The following is a 20,643-nucleotide window of genomic DNA, read 5'->3' on the forward strand; positions in this document are numbered from 1 at the left end:
GATGTAAATTAAAAATTCTGGAAAGGGATGATCCTTTGGTTTGATCCCCTGGCAGTAGAGAACACTTGCATTATGATTGGCTATGAAGTATGTGCTGGTTTGATCTTCTGGTAGTAGAGAACACTTGCTCTGTGATTGGCTATGAAGTATGTGCTGGTTTGATCCCCTGGCAGTAGAGAATACTTGCACTGTGATTGGCTATGAAGTATGTGCTGGTTTGATCCCCTGGCAGTAGAGAACACTTGCACTGTGATTGGCTATGAAGTATGTGCTGGTTTGATCCCCTGGCAGTAGAGAATACTTGCACTGTGATTGGCTATGAAGTATGTGCTGGTTTGATCCCCTGGTAGTAGAGAACACTTGCACTGTGATTGGCTATGAAGTATGTGCTGGTTTGATCCCCTGGTAGTAGAGAACACTTGCACTGTGATTGGCTATGAAGTATGTGCTGGTTTGATCCCCTGGCAGTAGAGAATACTTGCACTGTGATTGGCTAATGTGTTGGTTTGATCCCCTGGCAGTAGAGAACACTTGCACTGTGATTGGCTATGAAGTATGTGCTGGTTTGATCCCCTGGCAGTAGAGAATACTTGCACTGTGATTGGCTATAAAGTATGTGCTGGTTTGATCCCCTGGCAGTAGAGAATACTTGCACTGTGATTGGCTATGAAGTATGTGCTGGTTTGATCCCCTGGCAGTAGAGAATACTTGCACTGTGATTGGCTATGAAGTATGTGCTGGTTTGATCCCCTGGCAGTAGAGAATACTTGCATTGTAATTGGCTATAAAGTATGTGCTGGTTTACTGATTGCAATTATATGCACGAACTTGGCACAAAGCCCAACACAACAACAGCAACAGCTCCATATAAAACCGGATGTATCTTTTCTTTGGTATTGGTTAAAATGAAGCTTGGACAAAGACTGTCATTTTCATTTTAATTGTAGTCTTTAAAACATGTGTTTATGACTTATAATTATTAATGTTCATAACAATTTTTGATCAGTTTGAAAAATAAATATAACATGCTGATCAAATCCATCATCAGTTTGTTTTCAGAGGTAATAATGTTTACACTCTTTGTATATTTTTTATCATTTCAGGTCAGTCATCAGTCAGATATTCAGTGACCATCAAGTCTCTGATGAAGCACAGGCATCAATAATTCTGCTTCAGATGTCACAGAAAAAAACAGCAGAAATCTGTAACAAGCACAGACAGGGAAAAGACAGAATCCTGGACTATCTGTTCCCTAGAAGGAATGAAACTGAGACAAAGTAACATTTGTTCAGAGGTTTGCTGGATACTTTCAGTGAATACATCAAGTTGTTTCAGTCAGAGAAACCCCGAATTCACACTCTCCACAGCAGGATGGTTTCAGTCAGAGAAACCCCTAATTCACACTCTCCACAACAGGATGGTTTTAATCAGAGAAACCCCTAAATTACACTCTCAACAACAGGATGGTTTCAGTCAGAGAAACCCCTAATTCACACTCTCCACAGCAGGATGGTTTCAGTCAGAGAAACCCCTAATTCACACTCTCCACAGCAGGATGGTTTCAGTCAGAGAAACCCCTAATTCACACTCTCCACAGCAGGATGGTTTCAGTCAGAGAATTCCCTAATTCACACTCTCCACAGCAGGATGGTTTCAGTCAGAGAAACCCCTAATTCACATTCTCCACAGCAGAATGGTTTCAGTCAGAGAAACCCCTAATTCACACTCTTAACAGCAGGATGGTTTCAATCAGAGAAACCCCTAATTTACACTCTCCACAGCAGGATGGTTTCAGTCAGAGAAACCCCTAATTCACACTCTCCACAGCAGGATGGTTTCAGTCAGAGAAACCCCTAATTCACACTCTCCACAGCAGGATGGTTTCAGTCAGAGAAACCCCTAATTTACACTCTCCACAGCAGGATGGTTTCAGTCAGAGAAACCCCTAATTCACACTCGCCACAGCAGGATGGTTTCAATCAGAGAAACCCCTAATTTACACTCTCCACAGCAGGATGGTTTCAGTCAGAGAAACCCCTAATTCACACTCTCCACAGCAGGATGGTTTCAGTCAGAGAAACCCCTAATTTACACTCTCCACAGCAGGATGGTTTCAGTCAGAGAAACCCCTAATTCACACTCTCCACAGCAGGATGGTCGACTTGACCAGAGAGTTCCTTGTTATGTTCATCAAGCAAGAATGCATCCCAGAAAGTGTTAGCCAGCTTGTTTAACTTGATGTGAATAGTAGGGACATACACAAGTCAGATAAGGACTTGGGTGTTGGAAAGTATGCATTTGTTAACCTGAACAAAGCTCGCCCAGACAAAACATGCCATCGCTTCGTCCATGATGTATATGCTAACCTAAGATGCTTCAGATGCCATTAACAAATACCACACTCAGACTGCTCTCAGTTATGGACCCAGACTTTGTTGGCCATCAACAAACAGTAAAATCATTACAAAGACTGGCCACCAATATTCCAGTGTTCTCTGAGGACCAGGTGCAGATGGGCAAACTGTCCGAGGAATCTGCCAGATATAATGTGGATGAAGACTTCAAAACGCCTGGCTGCTAACTATGAAGCCAAGGAGCCTGTTGACACTGGATTCTGGGGTAAGGTGTTTGTTATGGAAAGTTTTAACAGACCAAGATATCCAGCACTCAAAACACTTGTGTCATCATTGCCAACTGTTTTCAGTGGACCTTGGGTAGAATCCAGCTTTAACATAATGGGATGATATAACTGAGAAAGACCAAGCAAGTTTGACTGTTGAAATTATGAAGCTGTAGCAATTGTCAAAACAACTCTTAGGAAGAAAAATGTGAACAGCACTAACATGAAGATAGATACAAGGACGAAAAGATCTTGTGTTAATGCATATAGCACTTACAAACTGTATTTGCAGAAGAAAAAAGAACAGAAGCAGCAACAAATGCTAGACAAGTTGAATGCCTCTTTGCAACTTTTGAAAGCTGAAAAAGTCAAAACAGCAGCAGAACTTGTAAAGTTGAAACAAAGACTAAGTAAGAAAATCCAAAGGATTATGAACATATTGAAAGTTTGTTTGTTTGTTTGTTTGTTTGTTTGTTTGTTTGTTTGTCTGGTTGTTTGTCTGTGTTGGGTTTAACACCGTTTTTCAACAGTAGTCCAAAAAGTGGAAGAAGATAAAATTGAGTTATTACTGAGTGGATGAAAATTATAGCAGTTAAATGCTGATGAGCCCATTGACAATGTTTTATTTTGCTAATTCTGTAGATTCCTTTTGTAAATAGTTTTACCAGTTGTTTTCTTTTGAAATGAAGTGTTTATTTTTTAAAGAAAGAAAAAACATGGGTAAATAACTCTAGGATGGAGATCATTGACCAGTATCCAATTTCAAACCGTACTAAAGGAAATAGAGAGTGTTCTTAATTCAAGACCACTTGTCTATGTTGACAATGACATTAATTCCAACTCAACGTTGATGCCAGGACATTTTTTGACACTTAATCCAAAAACTGGTATCTATGAGTCATATATCGATGAAGTTGACCCAGGTGGAGCAAACACGTCCTAAACGAAAGACTGTGATTGTGTCAAGCGAAAGAACAAGGAAATTAATTGCTGATAAACTAACTGATTAATTGATAATATAGTAACAGAGTGTTGACTGGGATTATATAAGGTGCTTGAAGGGAGACTACTAGTGAAAAGACTGACACTTGCAAAATCCTTATTTTACTACAAACTGAAACCGTATAATACTATACTTATAATATGCTTTTTATTATGTAGTGTGTTTACATTCAGTCATGATAACATGTTTACAAATGAGTATTTTAATAGAAGACATTTAAAAGTACATTGTACCAGATTGTCGAAACTTGATCATACCAAAAGTGTTCTTAATTATACTGGAGATAATTTCAAATAACTTTGACATTATTCCATTCACTTTAGAGTTATCTTTAGCATTTAATACGAATTAATTTACATTATTCATAAATACTATTAACAAAACAAATGACTTAAAACACGAATGAATGTCTGAAATGTACTGAATAAGTTTTGCTTTATCATACTTATGCCACATATATATCTTTGTATTCGAATATAGCATTCAGTTCAAACACTACATTAATTTTTTAAGTTTTAAAAATTTAGGAAAATTTAGACTAGTTCTTTTTGAAACTTGAAAGGCAATTTGAGTAAGAGATCTTTGTAAAGTGCTGTGCTGTTTATTTTTAGAATTTTCCATCTGTTATTTTCTACATTTGTTTTCATTTTCTTATCCGATATTTTATTGCTATACTTTTCTGGCCGGAGTGTCGCGAATGTGATAAACTTCTATTGTCTATCATATATATTTATGCACACAGCACTAAGCTTTTTTGCAGACGAAATCTATGACACACCCCGAACAAGAGGGGACTTCTAAACGAACTTTAGGACAAACATCTTAAAATTTACAGTTAAATTAGATCTAGCTTCAAAAGGAAATAATACAATAAGTTTCAATGGAAATAATACAATAGTAATATTAAACAATTCACAAGGACTTTAAATGATTTAGAGATAAAAAAAAATAAACTAGCAAACTGGAAAAACTGTGTTGTTCGATGTGTTTACTTGGAAGGACCTAAGAATCAGAAACATAAAAACAGAAACGTTCTAGTGTTGTGAGGAAACTGTAAGATGATGATTAAAAGATCTCAGGCGTCACAACAGCATGCAAGACCTAAGCTTTATGCAAATTGCTATACAGAAGATATAGATCTGCTTGATGACAACATGTTAAACTATTGGGGCCAATGCTTTGTTATGGAAATAAAACACAAAGATGGACAAGATTATCCACCTAATACACTTCACCAATTGGTATGTAGTCTACAGAGATACCTAAGGAACAAATGTGGAAAACAGTATGTAAACTTTATCAAAGACAGTACTAGTTCAGTGACTTTAGAAAGAGTTTGGATACCAGGATGAAGGAGTTGCATGCACAAGGTGTTGGGATAAAAAGGTTAGGTTATCAAGTGATCCCGTTACAATGCAGGATGAACTTTCATTTTGGGAAACGGGTGTGATTAATTGTTCTTGTCGAACGCTATGATTTTTTACAACAGTAATCTGTTTGGATTTCGTGGATTCCAAGAGCAAGTGAACTGCCAGGCATCACAGTCTGAAATACTGCATGATAAGGAACAATCACGCAGGTATAGCCAGTTCACGCCTGGTCATTGTAAAAATTCACAAGGGGGCATCTTAAGGCTCGTAAATTTGTACAGGATCCAATAAAACATTATGAACAGCCAGATAGGAAGTATAACATCGTGGAGTTGTATGCCTGTTACCTCTCACTCATTCCTAGAGCAGGACCCTTATACAGGAAACCGCTCAATGGTTTAGATGAAAATGGCAAAATTAAATTTAGTTGTGCCAAAATATCACAAAGTGCACTGAAATTAATGCTGAAGCCCTTCTTCATTGAAGCAAGAATTGATACTGAAATTAACTTCATCTGAAGGTCCAGTTGGAAGAGACAGACTTCCATTTTTCAAGTTCTGGTCAAAGAAACAAGTGATAATTGAAAGGATTGCATAAGCAGCATCAGGTATCTTTGGGCCAGCAGGTGATCAACTTGGTTTATGGGACAGGTGGGAAGCATATTGTACCAGCAACGGAATTAAATCTCTTATTGGAAATTATAAAGACAACAGGTTTAATTCCTTATTCCAGACTTCAGCAGAAAATCAAATCTGTGGAAGCTGATCTTCAACCTGAGACTGTGAATACAATGTTACGGGCTCTAAAAACAGTATATCTGAAGGTCACTGGACCATACTGGTGGCTTGCCACGTCGGGCAATGCTGCCTATCTTCAGCTTCGTCCACATGTACAGAGACTGGAAACCTTTCTGCATGAGTGTGCTGAGAATCCAAGTCTACTTCATAACAAAACTTCTTGGATTAATAATGATGATTTACCCATACCACACACAGAGAAATGTCATCATAAACTGTTAACCCCCATCCCAACTGATCAGTCTAAATTGTATAATGACCTTCTGACTTTAATCTGTCAATGTTACGAACAGTGCGTAAACAGCTTGCTGACTTTCTTCAGGATGGGCGCTATAGCACCACGCTGTCAAAAAGAGGATCTTTCATGAACAGCATTTGCTCAAGTCAACAATCTTCCCTGTGAGCATCATTTTGGCGACTCAGACTCTAGTCAAAGGAGGCGACCAAATGCTACCTTCCACCAAAAGCTGAAGCGTAATTGTCGTCATCTGATAAGTTGGTTAAGTGAAATGTCACAGAAAGAACACAGCAACTTGATGAAAAAAGCACGAAACATTGAAATCAGTCTGCGAAAATGACACCGTGAACAGGAAGAAAATGTCCAGAAAGAAGTTCTTGAAATGAATGAAAATGGACAGAAGGCAAAATGCCGTAAACATGTTGTAAGGGACTGTGAGTAGTGGCATATCAAGATGGGTGGTACCCTGGTTGTTTTTCAAAATCTGTCTCAAGCGAAAAAGCGTCAATAAACTTCATGGTTCCATGTCGGAAGCCTGGGACATTCAAGCGGCCCTCACAAAATCTGATTAATCATTTAGTATTTATTTAATTTATAAGGGTATCTAAGTACAACAACATGTTATATATATGTAAATATGATGATATATTATTAAGGTATTGTATAACAATTTTGTTACCTTGAACTGTATATGAACTGATGCTCTGAGTAACATGCCAAAAAAATTTAAAAATAAAGTTTGTTTTATTATGTGTGTTTTTTATTTATAACTTTTTAAATAAGATTCTCTCATAAAAAATATTCACCAAAAAGAGGAAGAGCAGGAAAAAATACACAAGTCTGGGAAATTGCAATGTCTTATCTTAAGAATTGAAAAAGTAAGAACAAAATGAATAAAAAATTCAAACACTAAGTGAGGTTAGATGGTTATAGGGGCAGTAGTTAAGAAGAGTAAAATTAAGAAGCTTGCAATAAAACTTTGAACTGAAAGCAATGATGAAGGTGACAGTGGCACAGAGACAGAGGCAAGTACAACAGCCATCCTTATTCTTTGAACAGTCTAGCCTTACAAGGCTCACAAGAAAAAAGTGGTGTTACACTGAAGTGTTCTATTTCTTAAACATGTGTAAATGTCATCACTATATATTTTACTCAATATGTTATTTAGTCTTTATATAGTCATTCCTTTGTTTCTGTGCTCTTTTAGACAATATCCAGAAAACCAGTCTAGGAAATAATGCTCTAAGAATAATAACCAGTCTATAGATAAATTTAGCAGGAATAACTTCAGGCTGGTGTGATTGTACAGCTTTCAATATAAGTGATGCCACTTTCTCAGGAGGTAAACCTTCAGCTGTTGTCTTGTCTAAAACTGAAATTACAAGAAAATAATTTTAGGTCATTATGCAAGTTTGAATAGATGGAAAAAAATAGTATTTCTCGATGCAAATATGGCCTGATTTCTTAAACATTCAAGTGGAACTGGTCCATTTTTGGTTGCAACAACCTGACAAGAAAATAAGTTATTGCATAAAACCCAGTCTGATTTTAATTCTATATGGAGCCGTTTTAAAAAAATGACCTCAAATTTTGTTTTTCTTATTTGACTGCACCACTGAAGTAAAGAAATCTAAAATAGAATAAAAAGAATATGACCTTTAATAAGTCATTATAATCATTTCTTAGTTTTAGCTCACATCCAATGACAGCTTTGTGTTTAAACCTTCTAAACTGAGGATGACTTTTCAACTGATATTCTGGTAAAACAAGAGCTCCGCCAAGCGGGGCAATATACGCCCGAAGGGTTACATCAGAGGATGGGAGCAAAATTTAAAGAACTTGACTGTTGAATTCCAAAGGACAGGAACAACAAAGGGAAGAAATTCAAAAAAAAAAATTCTATGTCCACAAAAAAAATCCTAACCAGGTAGAGATATGTCAAAATACACCTAAAAATTGGAGGTACCATCCATGTTGTACCACAGAAAAGTGGTCTCGGTTTTTCCCTACGGCCAATAATAAAAAAGTTTCAAAATAAGCTATTTATAGTAACATAAAAGGGAAGTAATTCAAAAAAAAATATTGTAAGTGAACAAAAAAGGAATCTGCCAAATAAAAACAAGAGCACTGCAATGCAGAGCAATATACACAAAGCAAAGTCATATATGACCTTTGACTCCTAAGTGTGACCTTGACCTTGAAGCGAGTCATCCGAAACATGTGCTCTGCACATCGTCTCAGTACGGTGAACATTTGTGCCAAGTTTCTTTGAAATCCTTCAAGCAGTTCAAGAGTTAGAGAGCAGGCATGAAACAAACTGATATGACCTTTGATCCCTAAATGTGACCTTGACCTTGAAGTGAGACATCCAAAACATATGCTCTGCACGTCGTGTCAGTGTGGTGAAGATTTGTGTGAAGTTTCTTTGAAATCCTTCAAGGGGTTCAAGAGTTACAGAGCGGACACGAAATTGCTAATGGATGGACAGATGGACGGACGGACAGACAGATGGACTCAGGGGGTATAACATAATACGTCCCTTCGGGCGTATAAAAATTAAGTTTCACATTTTTATGAAGTATGAAGATGCCTTGTTAAACCAACACTTCTGGAATTTAATATCTGAACATTGCTTTCAAGTAGTTCTCTAAAGATGTGTTTAGATTTAACCATGTTTTCTTACAAACATCTTTCATGTCCAATGTGGACAAAATGTCTGACATGCTAGTAAAACATCAAATTCATGCCATAGTAGTCTAGTTTATAATAGTTTACCAATGTGTATTTGAATTGTTAACAGTATCTCCAGTCAAAGTCTCTCAAGGGTAAAGTTTTTTCACACTGTCAGTCAAATGTTGAGTCCAGTCCTTATCTCCTTTACCCCATAAAAGATACATTTTATCAACCTTTTAGCAAAATGACTCTCATTTCTTTTCTCAAGTGTGAGAAAATTGAAATGTACTTATATAATCAAGTCACCAGTGGAAGAATGTGTATCAAATACCAGCAATTCTGAAATACCTCCATAATTTGATCCATCAGCACAGACAGCATTTTTGGAAAGATTGGTCTGTATATATCCTGGACTGACTACACATACATGTATACCACTAGTTGACATCTCTGCCCGCAAACAGTCAAAATACGCCTGCACAGCATGCTTTGATACTGCATCTGCATATATAATATAATACACGCTTTTGCATTCCACTTTAAAACTTAATCTTCAATTATATAGAATATAGTTAAATTGTACAAAATATCAAACAGTCGGATAGTATAACAATTTCTCAGGAAAATATTATCAATACATGCATTGCTAAAGTGCTAAAAGCTTACTGGGAAATCATTTCATAGGCAACAATATTATATGGTTTCTGCCACGGGGCAATGATGTTAATTTACATGTAACAGATTTTGAATACAAAGATAAAATAAATGATAAATTTACTTGTTAGCTGAAATTTAATTTTGTAGACTGATTTAACCAAAACAGTACGTCAAAAACAAGTAATTTTAAAATGATTTCATTGTAATTATTATTATTATTATACCAGATTTATATAGCACCCTCTGTATGATGAACACATTCAAAGGTGCTTAACATAGCGCAAAGGCAGCCACACAGGGCGCGAAATTCATCCTCTATTAGTACAGACACAGAGCGATCTGACCAGAGGAACAAAGTGAAATAAAGCCCCCAGAACAGATAGAGAGAAATCCTTTTTACATACAGACTTGTCCAGCTAACTTAGCACAGCTCTTTGCGAATAGACAGTCTGGTTCTTTAACGTGCCTGGTGTATAGCACCGGTACACGTGAAGCTGTCTTTCCTGGGAAGAACCAGTACAGGCCTCTTAGTTAGGTGAGATACACTCAAGAGCATCTCAGAAATTTCCAGTGCCAGGACCGGGATTCAAACCCCGGACCTCTGGATTGACAGTCAAGTGTGCTAACCACTAGACCACCAAGTGGGAGAAACAATTCATTTTTAAGGCTTTTGTTTTGTTTCAAAAATACAAATAGAAAAAAAAAACTATGAAAACATAGATTTCTATAAATCTGGTCCCATTTTACATAATGTGATGAAGACTTTATTTAGTGACGTTCATTTTGATTTTATATCTATTGCTAAACAAAGGAAAACCATACACTCATTAAATATTGAGAGCTAAATTCTAAGTACTTGCTATATGTACTGGCAGACACTGATGTGTAAATACTTACATGCAGACCTGTATGCCTGAGATATTCTACCCTGTACACTACTGATTGCCACAATATGACCAGACCGTGCTGTCATCATGTGAGGTAGTATAGCTAAAAACAAAAAATACACAAGCTTACCACGGTATTCAGTATTCAGTATATTCAGTAATATTACAGTAATTTTGCCTAAAATAACTTCCATAGCTGTCACATGACGTCTGATGTGAGGTGTGACACTGAAAATAACAACTGGGGTCTAAACTAACAGTCTTATTTTGAATTTCTGATATCCATATACCATAAAGTACACATATAAACTTATATTTCTTTGAAAGAGCATTATAAAGTCACACCACAGACTGGGCATGACAGCATGGCTGGAACTGGAATATAAATTTTTATCAGAACAGTGTGATGTAAGTTCAGGTGAGGTGAAAATGCAACAACTAGTACCTTTAGTGAGGGCTATCTGACCAAAGTAATTAACTGTCATGACTTTCATGTGTACATCTATATCTGTGTCCTGTATACTGCCCCTGTAGCTAATACCAGCATTGTTGATCAATATATCCACATGACCAAATATGTCTACAGCCTCCAAACCTTTTCTCTCTATACTGGGTAGATCTGCGAGGTCAAGTTGTAATACAGCTAGACGATGTTTGTCCTATAGAGTCAACAGTATCAAAACTAAAGATCTATACTTCAGTCACAATAAATCATATATAAATCATAAACATTGTATACAAGTAAAATGCATAAATTAAAGATGTTAAAGCATGGGTAAGCAACATTTTTTAAATTTTCTTTTACTTCAAAATATTCAGTAATGAATTATTCTAAATTTAGAGTTTTTGCACACAACTCCAAAAATTCCACACTTGGATTTTTTAAGAATCAGAACCTTTCATTGCTTGACAATTATTGAGTATTTGCGTACATAAAGAATTTTGCACTATAATTACATTTTATTTATACAAACTCTGTCATTTTTGATTCTCACTGCTATATGCACAATCTGAAATTTCCTTAAAGCACCACTAGAAAATTTTGGGCTCATACATAGAAATTCTGTATGAAGATTGTCTGCATTTAGAACATGTTACATAATCAAAACTTTCCCTAACCCCCACTTGGAAAAAAAATTCGACAAGAATGAAGAAATTCCTTATTCAGATTTTTTGTGTTTGTCAGTACATATACAAAAAGAATTATATTACAAGAGGAGTTCAGAAAATTTGAGACTGGCCATATAAAATATAGAAATAACTGTACATAACCATTATTGTTATTTAGGAATTATCCTTAGGAATTGAAGGAAATTGTGTAAAAAAGCCTGTTTGCAACTCTGAATTTATTTTGTGATAACTGGTCATTCTTGCCCTTTCCTAAGCCACCATTTTGTTTTCCCACCTTTGATGTTCAAAATTATACCCCTATATCTCATCCCCCTGTGTAAAGTTAATTAAGACTCCTTTCATCTGCACATCTACAGATTTTTAGAAGTTTTTTGCAACATTGCATCCTTTGGCCTTTTTGCTCTTTGGTCAAAAGATGGGGTACTCACCTTGCATGTACCTTTCACAATTTCAAGTTATTAGTCAGAATTTCATGAACACTTCCCGATGAAATGCCCACTGATGCAGCTATTTCAGAAACTATATATCTCAAGCCTTCCACTACAATGACCGCCACAATGCAATGTTATGAGTGGATGCTGTCAGTTTAGGAAGCCCTACATGATGTAGATCTTGGACTTAAGATTTTCCACTATTAACACCCATTACCATCATAAACAGTGGCTTAATAGTTTTAACTGTTTGCAGAATCTGCCTGGTTGGTATATTCAGAGAACAATGCATCTTTACATAGGACCTTATTTCCTTGCAACCAGAAGCCTCCATGCTTACGATAAAATAACATCAGTGTTATTGTATATATATTATCCTATTAATGCAAAAAGGTACCATAACCTTCTTTAACTATCAGCACTTGGTACCTTTTTGCATTATTAATGGAGCGAATTATGAGTGTAGTGTGATTTAAACTCTTGTCATTCAGCTATAACAAAACCAACTGTGTTGAAATTTTCAATGTAATGGCTACTGAAACCCGCTAATAGTCCAGGAAAAAACCTGCCTGTACCTGACAAAGATTCTACTGAAGCACATAAGTCTTAAACTTTTCTGAATTCCCCTTGTAATATGAGCAATCTGGTTAAATTAAAGTTAAACTTACATCCGGTCAATTTCTTACAGCAATTGTGTACATTTTCATTTACAAGAATTTAAATACATCCACCTGGATATTCAAAACTAATCATATTTGAAGAAGTATAACAACAGTTTCAATGGCTGGGCTGTTAAATACCATATTACACATAAAACAATATATTACCTTTGTATCACCTAGATCAGACTTCACCTGCTGCAACTGTTCTATATTTCTACCCGCCAGGATCACCTTACACCCATGCTTAAAGAACACTTCAGCACATGCTGGAAAAACGTATTTACAATATACAAAGAACATTTTCTTAATTTTCATTTTCAATAATTCTGTACATTTTTTGTTTCGCCCATCACATTTCCATTTAACAGTTTAATGCCTTCTCAACTTCTTGTTTTCAGTACCAGATCTTAAAAACTTTTATCTATTGAACTTTCCATCAATAAATGACTTTCGATTGTTCACTAACAGTTAATGCACTCTTACTTTAATGTTGTATTGTTTGTATCAAAATGACATGGATTAAAGTAACACAAGAAACACGGCAATGCCACGAAACCAGGTTTTCAACACTTTTCATAAGAATAAACAAGAGTGCCAGAATGTCACAATATATGCCCGTCACAGCAAATTTCTTTACTCTAGCACCTGTATTTGCAGATGTAATTTTAATTTTGTGGTTGTTTAGTAACCATTGTAATTCTTTTGTTTTTCTAAGTCCACAAAAAAACTCCTTACCAGGTAGAGATACCTTAAAATACACCTAAAATTAGAAAGTAACAATTATGTTGTACCACAGAAAAGTGGTCTTGGTTTTTCCTTACGGTCAATTATAAAAAAAGTTACAATATAAGTTATTTATAGTAACAACTAAGGGAAGTTAATCTTAAAAAAAAAAAATACAAAAAAAAAAAATTGTAAGTCCACACAGAAATCCTTACCAGGTAGAGATTGGTCAAAATACACCTCAAAATTGGATGTAACATGCATGTTGTACTACAGAAAAGTGGTCTCGATTTTTCCCTACGTCTAGTAATGAAAAAGTTACAATATAAGCTATTTATAGTAACAACAAAGGGAAGTAATTCTAGAGAAGGGAACTGCGCAAGACACTTCGTCTCATGATGGTGTATAATTGTGCCAAGTTACATCAAAATCCCTCTATGCATGAAGAAGACAAAGTTTTCATTCTTGTATCCTTTGACCTCTAAGTGTGACCTTGACCTTAGACCTAGGGAACTGGTTCTTGCGCATGACACTCCATCTCATGATGGTGGACAATTGTGCCAACTTTCATCAAAATCCCTCCATGCATGTAGAAGATATGCTAACCCTAACCTTAACCTAACCCTAACCCTATTTTAAGTAACAATGACCTTGACCTTGATCCCAAAAACCCCAAAATCAATCCCAAGCTACAACTTTATATAAGTTTCTATACACCAAGTTTCATCATGATAGCTCATTCCTAAGTTATGTTATTGACTGGAAACCCTTTTTCTATTTTAAGTAACAGTGACCTTAACCTTGACCCCAGAAACCCCAAAATCAATCCTAGCCTTTGTCTTGATATAAGCTACATACACACCAAGTTTTATTCAAATATCTTTACCGAACCAAAAGTTATTGACCAGAAACACCAGTTTGACGCCGCCGCCGCCGCCGCCGCCGCCGCCACCGCCGCCACCGCCGCCCGCCCGCCCGACCAACATCTACTCCAATCTAATAACTCTGGTTAAAAATGCCTGATATAAAGTTAACACAATAATTTTTGTACTGGAGATGACTACTGAGGCTTACATTGACAGCTGCAATGCTACTGATATCTCTGAAAGATTTACTTAAACACTACTAACCCTTATCATGCTGGACACGACTGATTCTGCCTTTGCGACCAGTGTAGATCATGATCAGCCTGCACATCCATGCAGTCTGATCATGATCTGCACTGTTCGCTATTCAGTCAGTATCTTTTGGTAAGCACCCCTTTTAACTGCTAATGGTACTGTCCAAATTGAAAGAAGGACAAGTTCATTATAGAAATTTAGCAGGATAAGGGCAAATATTGCAGCATACTAATGGGATACAAACTCCAAGCATAACATGTTTTGCATTCTGATGTAATTTTTTCCTTACGTATGTGACACACCTTAAACTGGCTATAGCATGAGTTGGAAGGAAGTAAGAGATTAGTAGTTCCCTTAGTCATAGTTCTACACATGAAATCAAGTTATAAACAAGCAAATTCAGTGAATTTATATCCGTTGACTATATTATGAAAGATATACCCAAGTTATGCATAATAGGACTGTGCCAGGGTTTGTTAGTTCCTACTTTTTGCCTAATCAAGGGAAAAACTCTGCCCTATTGTGATCTATATTTGTATCAAGTCTAATGAAGATCCATCAATAGGTCATGGGTTTGTTTTTTAGGTAACTTGTTAATTTCAAAACAATTAAAGGGCAATAATTCTGCAGTAACTGAAGCAATCTTGATGAAAGATGTGCCTGCACCACCGCCCTTTAGTGATCTATATTTGTGTTAAATTTCATATCGATCCATTAATGGATTACTTTTTCATGTGGGAATTTATGGATTGTAAAACAATTATAAACAAGCAAATTCGATGAATTGGAATCCCCCGCCGAAAGGGTCAAAGTTGAGGAACGGCAAAAAAATATATCCTGCAAAAAGTTAAGAATGTTACCAAGAAGCAAATAATTTCATTAGTCAAATCAAATTAAAAGAAAATGAATGGTTTGTTTGGGGGGGGGGGGGGGGGGGGGGGGGGGGAGGATACAACAGTTTACATGTTGATTATAAATATTGGTAGAAAACAAAAAATGAGGGGGGTGAGAGGGAGGGGGGGTGACCAATGTAAGGTGGTGACCAGGTGTACGTACACAACATCACATGTTTATAATAAATGTGCATGGAAAAGAATGGAAGAAGTTTAATGAAATTCTTCCAATTGGTTGGTTTGTTATGTACAGATCTGTGGATTTTTAAACAATTAAAGGGCAATAACTAAATGGAAAATTGACCAATCGAAAAAAACTTGAAGGGCATCGTCGCAGTATCTTGGTTCATGTCTATTTCAAGTTTGATGAAATTCTACCTGCTAGTTACTGAGAAATGGCTGCAGACGGACATTTTTCATTAAATCAAGGGCAATAACTCTGAGGGAAATTGACCTATCAAAAAAAAAACTTGACGGGCATCAGCGCAGTATCTTGGTTCATGTCTATTTCAAATTTTATGAAATTCTACCTGTTAGTTACTGAGAAATGGCTGCAGACAGACATTTTTTATTAAATCAAGGGCAATAACTCTGAGGGAAATTGACCAATCAAAAAAAAAACTTGACGGGCATCATCGCAGTATGTTGTTCATGTTTATTTAAAGTTTCATGAAATTCTACCAAGTAGTTACTGAGAAATGGCTGCGGACGGACGGACAGACGGACGGACGGACTGACGGACGGACAACGCCATTTCAATACCCCCCTCCCGATTTCATCGGCGGGGGATAACAATAACTTTGGTAATGTAAGTGATCCTAATAAAAGTTGCACATGCACCACTGCCCTACAGTGATCTACATTTGTGTAAAATTTCATGAAGATCTATCAATAGGTTATTTACATACAGTCAAAAATCCCTATCATTTCCCAAATGAAGGGGAACAACTCTATTTTGCTTGGTAAAACAGGATAATACTAAAAGTGAGCAAAGTTCACATGCTAATTAATCACTACGCGAGGTTTGGTGATTCTAGCTAAAACACTTTTAAATTATAAGCATTTTCATTATTTTTTACTAAATCAAGGGGAAAAACTCTGCTTTAACTCGGTCAATGGGGATTATTCTACATGAAGGCAATAGCGATGTGCTCATTTATAACTATGTGAAGTTTGGTGATCCTAGATGAAATACTTTTTGAATCATATATGCATTTTCAACTCTTTTTTTTTTTTTCTTACCAAATCACGGTGAAAAACTCTGTTTTTACTGGGTCATGGGGAATAATAAGAAATGTGAGCAAAGGTCATGCACTAATTAATAATTACGTTAGGTTTGGTGATTCTTGCTTAAATACTTTTTGATTACAAGCATTTACAATTTTGGAGATACTGAGACACAAACAGCCAGATGGACAATACCAATAAAATACTTGATAGCCTAGAACTGAGATTTCAGTCATTTTAATCAGAATTTCAGTGTATTTTTTAAGAAATCCCTCCTCCTTCCCTGCACACCCAAACCCCCACTCCAACCCCACTTAACTCCTGGATTAATATCTCTCCATTATAGCTATATCAAATACATGAATAGACTTTAATCACCTTTTCCTAACCCAGAGCTGGCTCCAGTGATAAGCACAACTTTTCCAGTCACGTCAGTCTTTCTTCTGTTAGTTAACAGCCAGTAAATTACATACAGTAGGCCAGCAGTCCCACCAACAGCTGCCAGTAGTGTCTCCATGGTCATTGCCTCCAACAGAAATTGCTATCTGGAAGTACACAGATTCAAATAAAATACTGCCTTATGAAGACCATATACAGATGCCATAATTTGTAACAACAAAATATGGTATTCTTGCTAACTACCGGTACAATAATTTTGTTCTATATGTCCTCTAAGGCCGAGCAGTGCATGAAATAATACCCTGGAGGGGTACTCACGGTCTTCCTCCACCACTACAGCAAGGTTGAAAGCCACTATACGACCTTCAATACTGTGTCAGTGTAACTTAAAACCAAACAAAAAAATAAAACAAGAGGGTCATGATGACCCTATATCACTCACCTGTTAAACTTGGCCTTGGAATCATCAAGATAAAAATTCTGACCAAGTTTCATGAAGATACCATAGGGTCATAAATGTGGCCTCTGCAGTGTTAACAAGCTTTTCCTTTGATTTGAGTGGTGATCCAGTTTTTGACCCCACATGACCCAGTTTCAAGCTTGGCCTAGGAATCATCAAGATAACACATTGTCACATTCTGACCAAGTTTCATGAAGATGGGATCAAAAATGTGGCCTCTAGTGTTAACAAGCTTTACTTTTGATTTGACCTGGGAACCTAGTTTTTGACCCCATATGATCCAGTTTTGAATTTGGCATAGGAATCATTGAGATAAACATTCTGACAAAGTTTCATGAAGATATGGTCATCAATGCGGCCTCTAGGGTGTTAACAAGTTTTTCCTTTGATTTGACCTGGTGAACTAGTTTTTGACCCCACATGACCCAGTTTCTAAATTGGCCAGGATATCATCAAGATAAACATTCTGTGCAAGTCTGTATCAAATCAAAGCATAAATAAGCTCTATATGGCTTAAATGGCCAAAACAGAAAATTTTGGGCAGTAACTCTAGAACCCATGTGGGAATCTAGCCGGTTTTCGAAAAGAACAAAGATCTTATTGTGACTTAAGTTGTGTGTAAGTGTGTTTAAAATCGAATGTAAAATGTCACTTCTATCGTGTTCACAAGGTAAAAATTAACAACCTATGGTTGGATCTGACAAATTCATCATGGAATCCAAGATCTATCATTGTTAAAGAAATTTTGCAAGTTTGTGTCAAATTAAACCATAAATGAAGTCTCTATATGGCTGCAAAAGCCAAAATAGCAAACTTTGGCCCTTTAAGGGGCCATAACTCTGGAACCCATGATGGGATCTGGCCAGTTTTCAAAAGAAACCGAGATATTATGCCAATACAAGTTGTGTGCAAGTCTGATTAAAATCTCTATCATGTTCACAAACAAAAAAGCGAATTTTGGCCATAACTCTGGAACCCATGATGGGACACTGCCAGTTTTCGAAAGGAACCAAGATATTATGCCAGTACAAGTTGTCTGCAAGTTTGAAGGGTGATCAAAACAGCTCACCTTGTAACTACGCGACAGGTGAGCTAAAAAAACAAAGTATGCATGAATGAATATTTTCAGGGCCCCCTTCCATATTGGGGAATGGGGTCAGAACCCTCATCGGGATGAGAGGTTCAATATTGGGGAATGGGGCCAGGACCCTCATCAGGATGAGAGGTTCAATACTGGGGAATGGGGCCAGGACCCTCATCAGGATGAGAGGTTCAATATGGGGGAATGGGGCTGGAACCCTCATCAGGATGAGAGGTTCACTATGGGGGAATGGGGCTGGAACCCTCATGAGGATGAGAGGTTCACTAAGGGAGAATGGGGCCAGAACCCCCGTCAGTATGGGAGGTTGAGATTTTCACTTCATTTTCATGAAAAAGGGAAATTCTTTCTTTTAAAATTTCTGAATATCACAATTAAACCAACAATTTAGTCCAGTGTTAGTATGTAATGCTGTAGTATTTGCCTTATAACACACAGTTTCATAAAAAAAAAACAATATTTACTCAGAATTTTTCTATTTTTCTGAGGTGTGAATTATCAACAAAATTAAGTGGGAAAAGCATATTCCAGGCCAGAGATAATGTGGCCAAATTTCAGCCACAACAACCATCAAACATGGAACCTGATTTTTCCACAACAGCCGTCAATCCCAAAAACATAGACTGTATTAAGGCATGTTGAGGCAAACAGTTCTAAAAGAAAACAGGGGTTAGGAAGAACAGTTCAGTGTGGATAAGAAGACTTGCTGTAAAAGATCTGGTTGTACTGTTGGTTGTGCATTCTTGCAGATCTAGAATGATGCACAGAGGAGGATCTGGATTGACATCCACAAGACTTCGCCTAATTTCATACAATATGGTGGCTCTGAATAAGTCAAGTCTGCCCTGCCAAAGACAGATTCAGGTTCATGTTTGATACCATGGACTTATGGACTGTTGACTTTTATGTTCCTGCAAAGACTTACAAAATAAAATAGATCTTGAAGTCCAGTCAAAACACAGAGTGAAATTTTACTAAAATCTCATAGCAACCGTATGAGATCTCTTACTCAATTTGTTTTAATCATATTTATATTAACCACTTGTCTAAGACCCTCTTAGTCACCACTGAACTCTCACTTCCTAGCATGTACTGCATTGTAAATCATTTATATGCCTCATCCAGTATCATCTGCTCAAGTATTTAGCAGTAAATAATCTCAGAAAGTTCTTATGTTATTTGTATTAGGTAACTGTGATATATAAAGTGTCTTAACTTTAATATGTTGATCAATGCAGTACTTTTATGTGCTTATGTCTTTTGTTTATATATATAACTTTAATTTTTAATTATAAATGTGCTTTTCTTATCCAGTACAGACTGTTTGAATTGTTACAGAAGAGTTTTTTATGTAAAATGACAGTTATTTTATCTTCTTGTGTCGTATGTCTGCATGGCCTTGCTTCATATTGCCTCACGTCATCTCGTCATCTCTTTTTCCAAACCTACTTTTTTTTTTCTTTGTATCTACTTCAACTTTAATATTGGCTTTACCTGGCAACAGACATGTTTGTAGGCATAATCTACATAATACACTGAACAATCAATGAACCTTTTTCTAATATGTTTTAAGTTGTTCAATTACATGCTCATCTTACCTTTTGTCACTTTATTTGTCAATTTCTGTTTTACACATTTTTGTTGGGAAATATCTTAATTATGAGCTAATAGCATTTTGCTTTACCGTATCCAATGTTAAATACAGTTTTTGTGTTTTGGTTCCTCCTAGGGGTTCCAAGGTTTGATAAGACACTTTAGTTGACCTAATGGGATTGTGTACCCAAGACATTTTCTGAAATACGTGGTAATACACTGAGGTAACTTGGTCTAGTAGGGTGCTGCGAGGGAAATTTGTGAGGGATTCTTGTGAATAGGATTAGGTCAGGTACTGCATGACATGTACATTACACACATGTACATTACATAGTTGATACTAAAAGCTGTAGTTCCTTAACAGCTTAGTCTGATTTTTATTTATAAAATATGCAGTTATTGGTACAGATACTGTAATTCGAGAAAATCTACCCGAAAAAAATTTGTCCGAATTGTGAACTACTTACAAAGTAAATAAAGCGATTAGATCGAAATGACAGGTTAATTCATTACTAAATGGACACAACTTGATCTATTTTGATTCAGATCCAACTGTTAATTTTACCTTTATTTCTAACAGAAGTGATATTCATCTAATTTTGTTTTGTCCGTAAGACGACATGAAAATGAAAGTAGCCGGAAGTTTTATGCTTGCGCAA

The 20,643-nt window shown here is 36.4% G+C and overlaps 1 protein-coding gene across 1 annotated transcript; it reads right to left on the reverse strand.

Moving 5' to 3' along the window:
• Positions 1 to 924: 924 nt before the first annotated feature.
• On the reverse strand, positions 925 to 20,635 carry LOC123564252 (dehydrogenase/reductase SDR family member 7B-like). The gene is made up of 7 exons (XM_045357666.2): positions 20,550 to 20,635; positions 16,812 to 16,978; positions 12,635 to 12,735; positions 10,691 to 10,904; positions 10,256 to 10,348; positions 9,050 to 9,202; positions 925 to 7,400 (listed from the first exon to the last, which is right to left on the reverse strand). The coding sequence occupies exons 2-7, from the start codon at positions 16,954 to 16,956 to the stop codon at positions 7,189 to 7,191; spliced, it is 918 nt and encodes a 305-aa protein (XP_045213601.2). The 5' UTR covers positions 16,957 to 16,978; positions 20,550 to 20,635; the 3' UTR covers positions 925 to 7,188.
• Positions 20,636 to 20,643: the final 8 nt, after the last annotated feature.

This window comes from Mercenaria mercenaria, chromosome 2, assembly GCF_021730395.1.
Source record: "Mercenaria mercenaria strain notata chromosome 2, MADL_Memer_1, whole genome shotgun sequence".
Classification (NCBI taxonomy): Eukaryota; Metazoa; Mollusca; class Bivalvia; order Venerida; family Veneridae; genus Mercenaria; species Mercenaria mercenaria.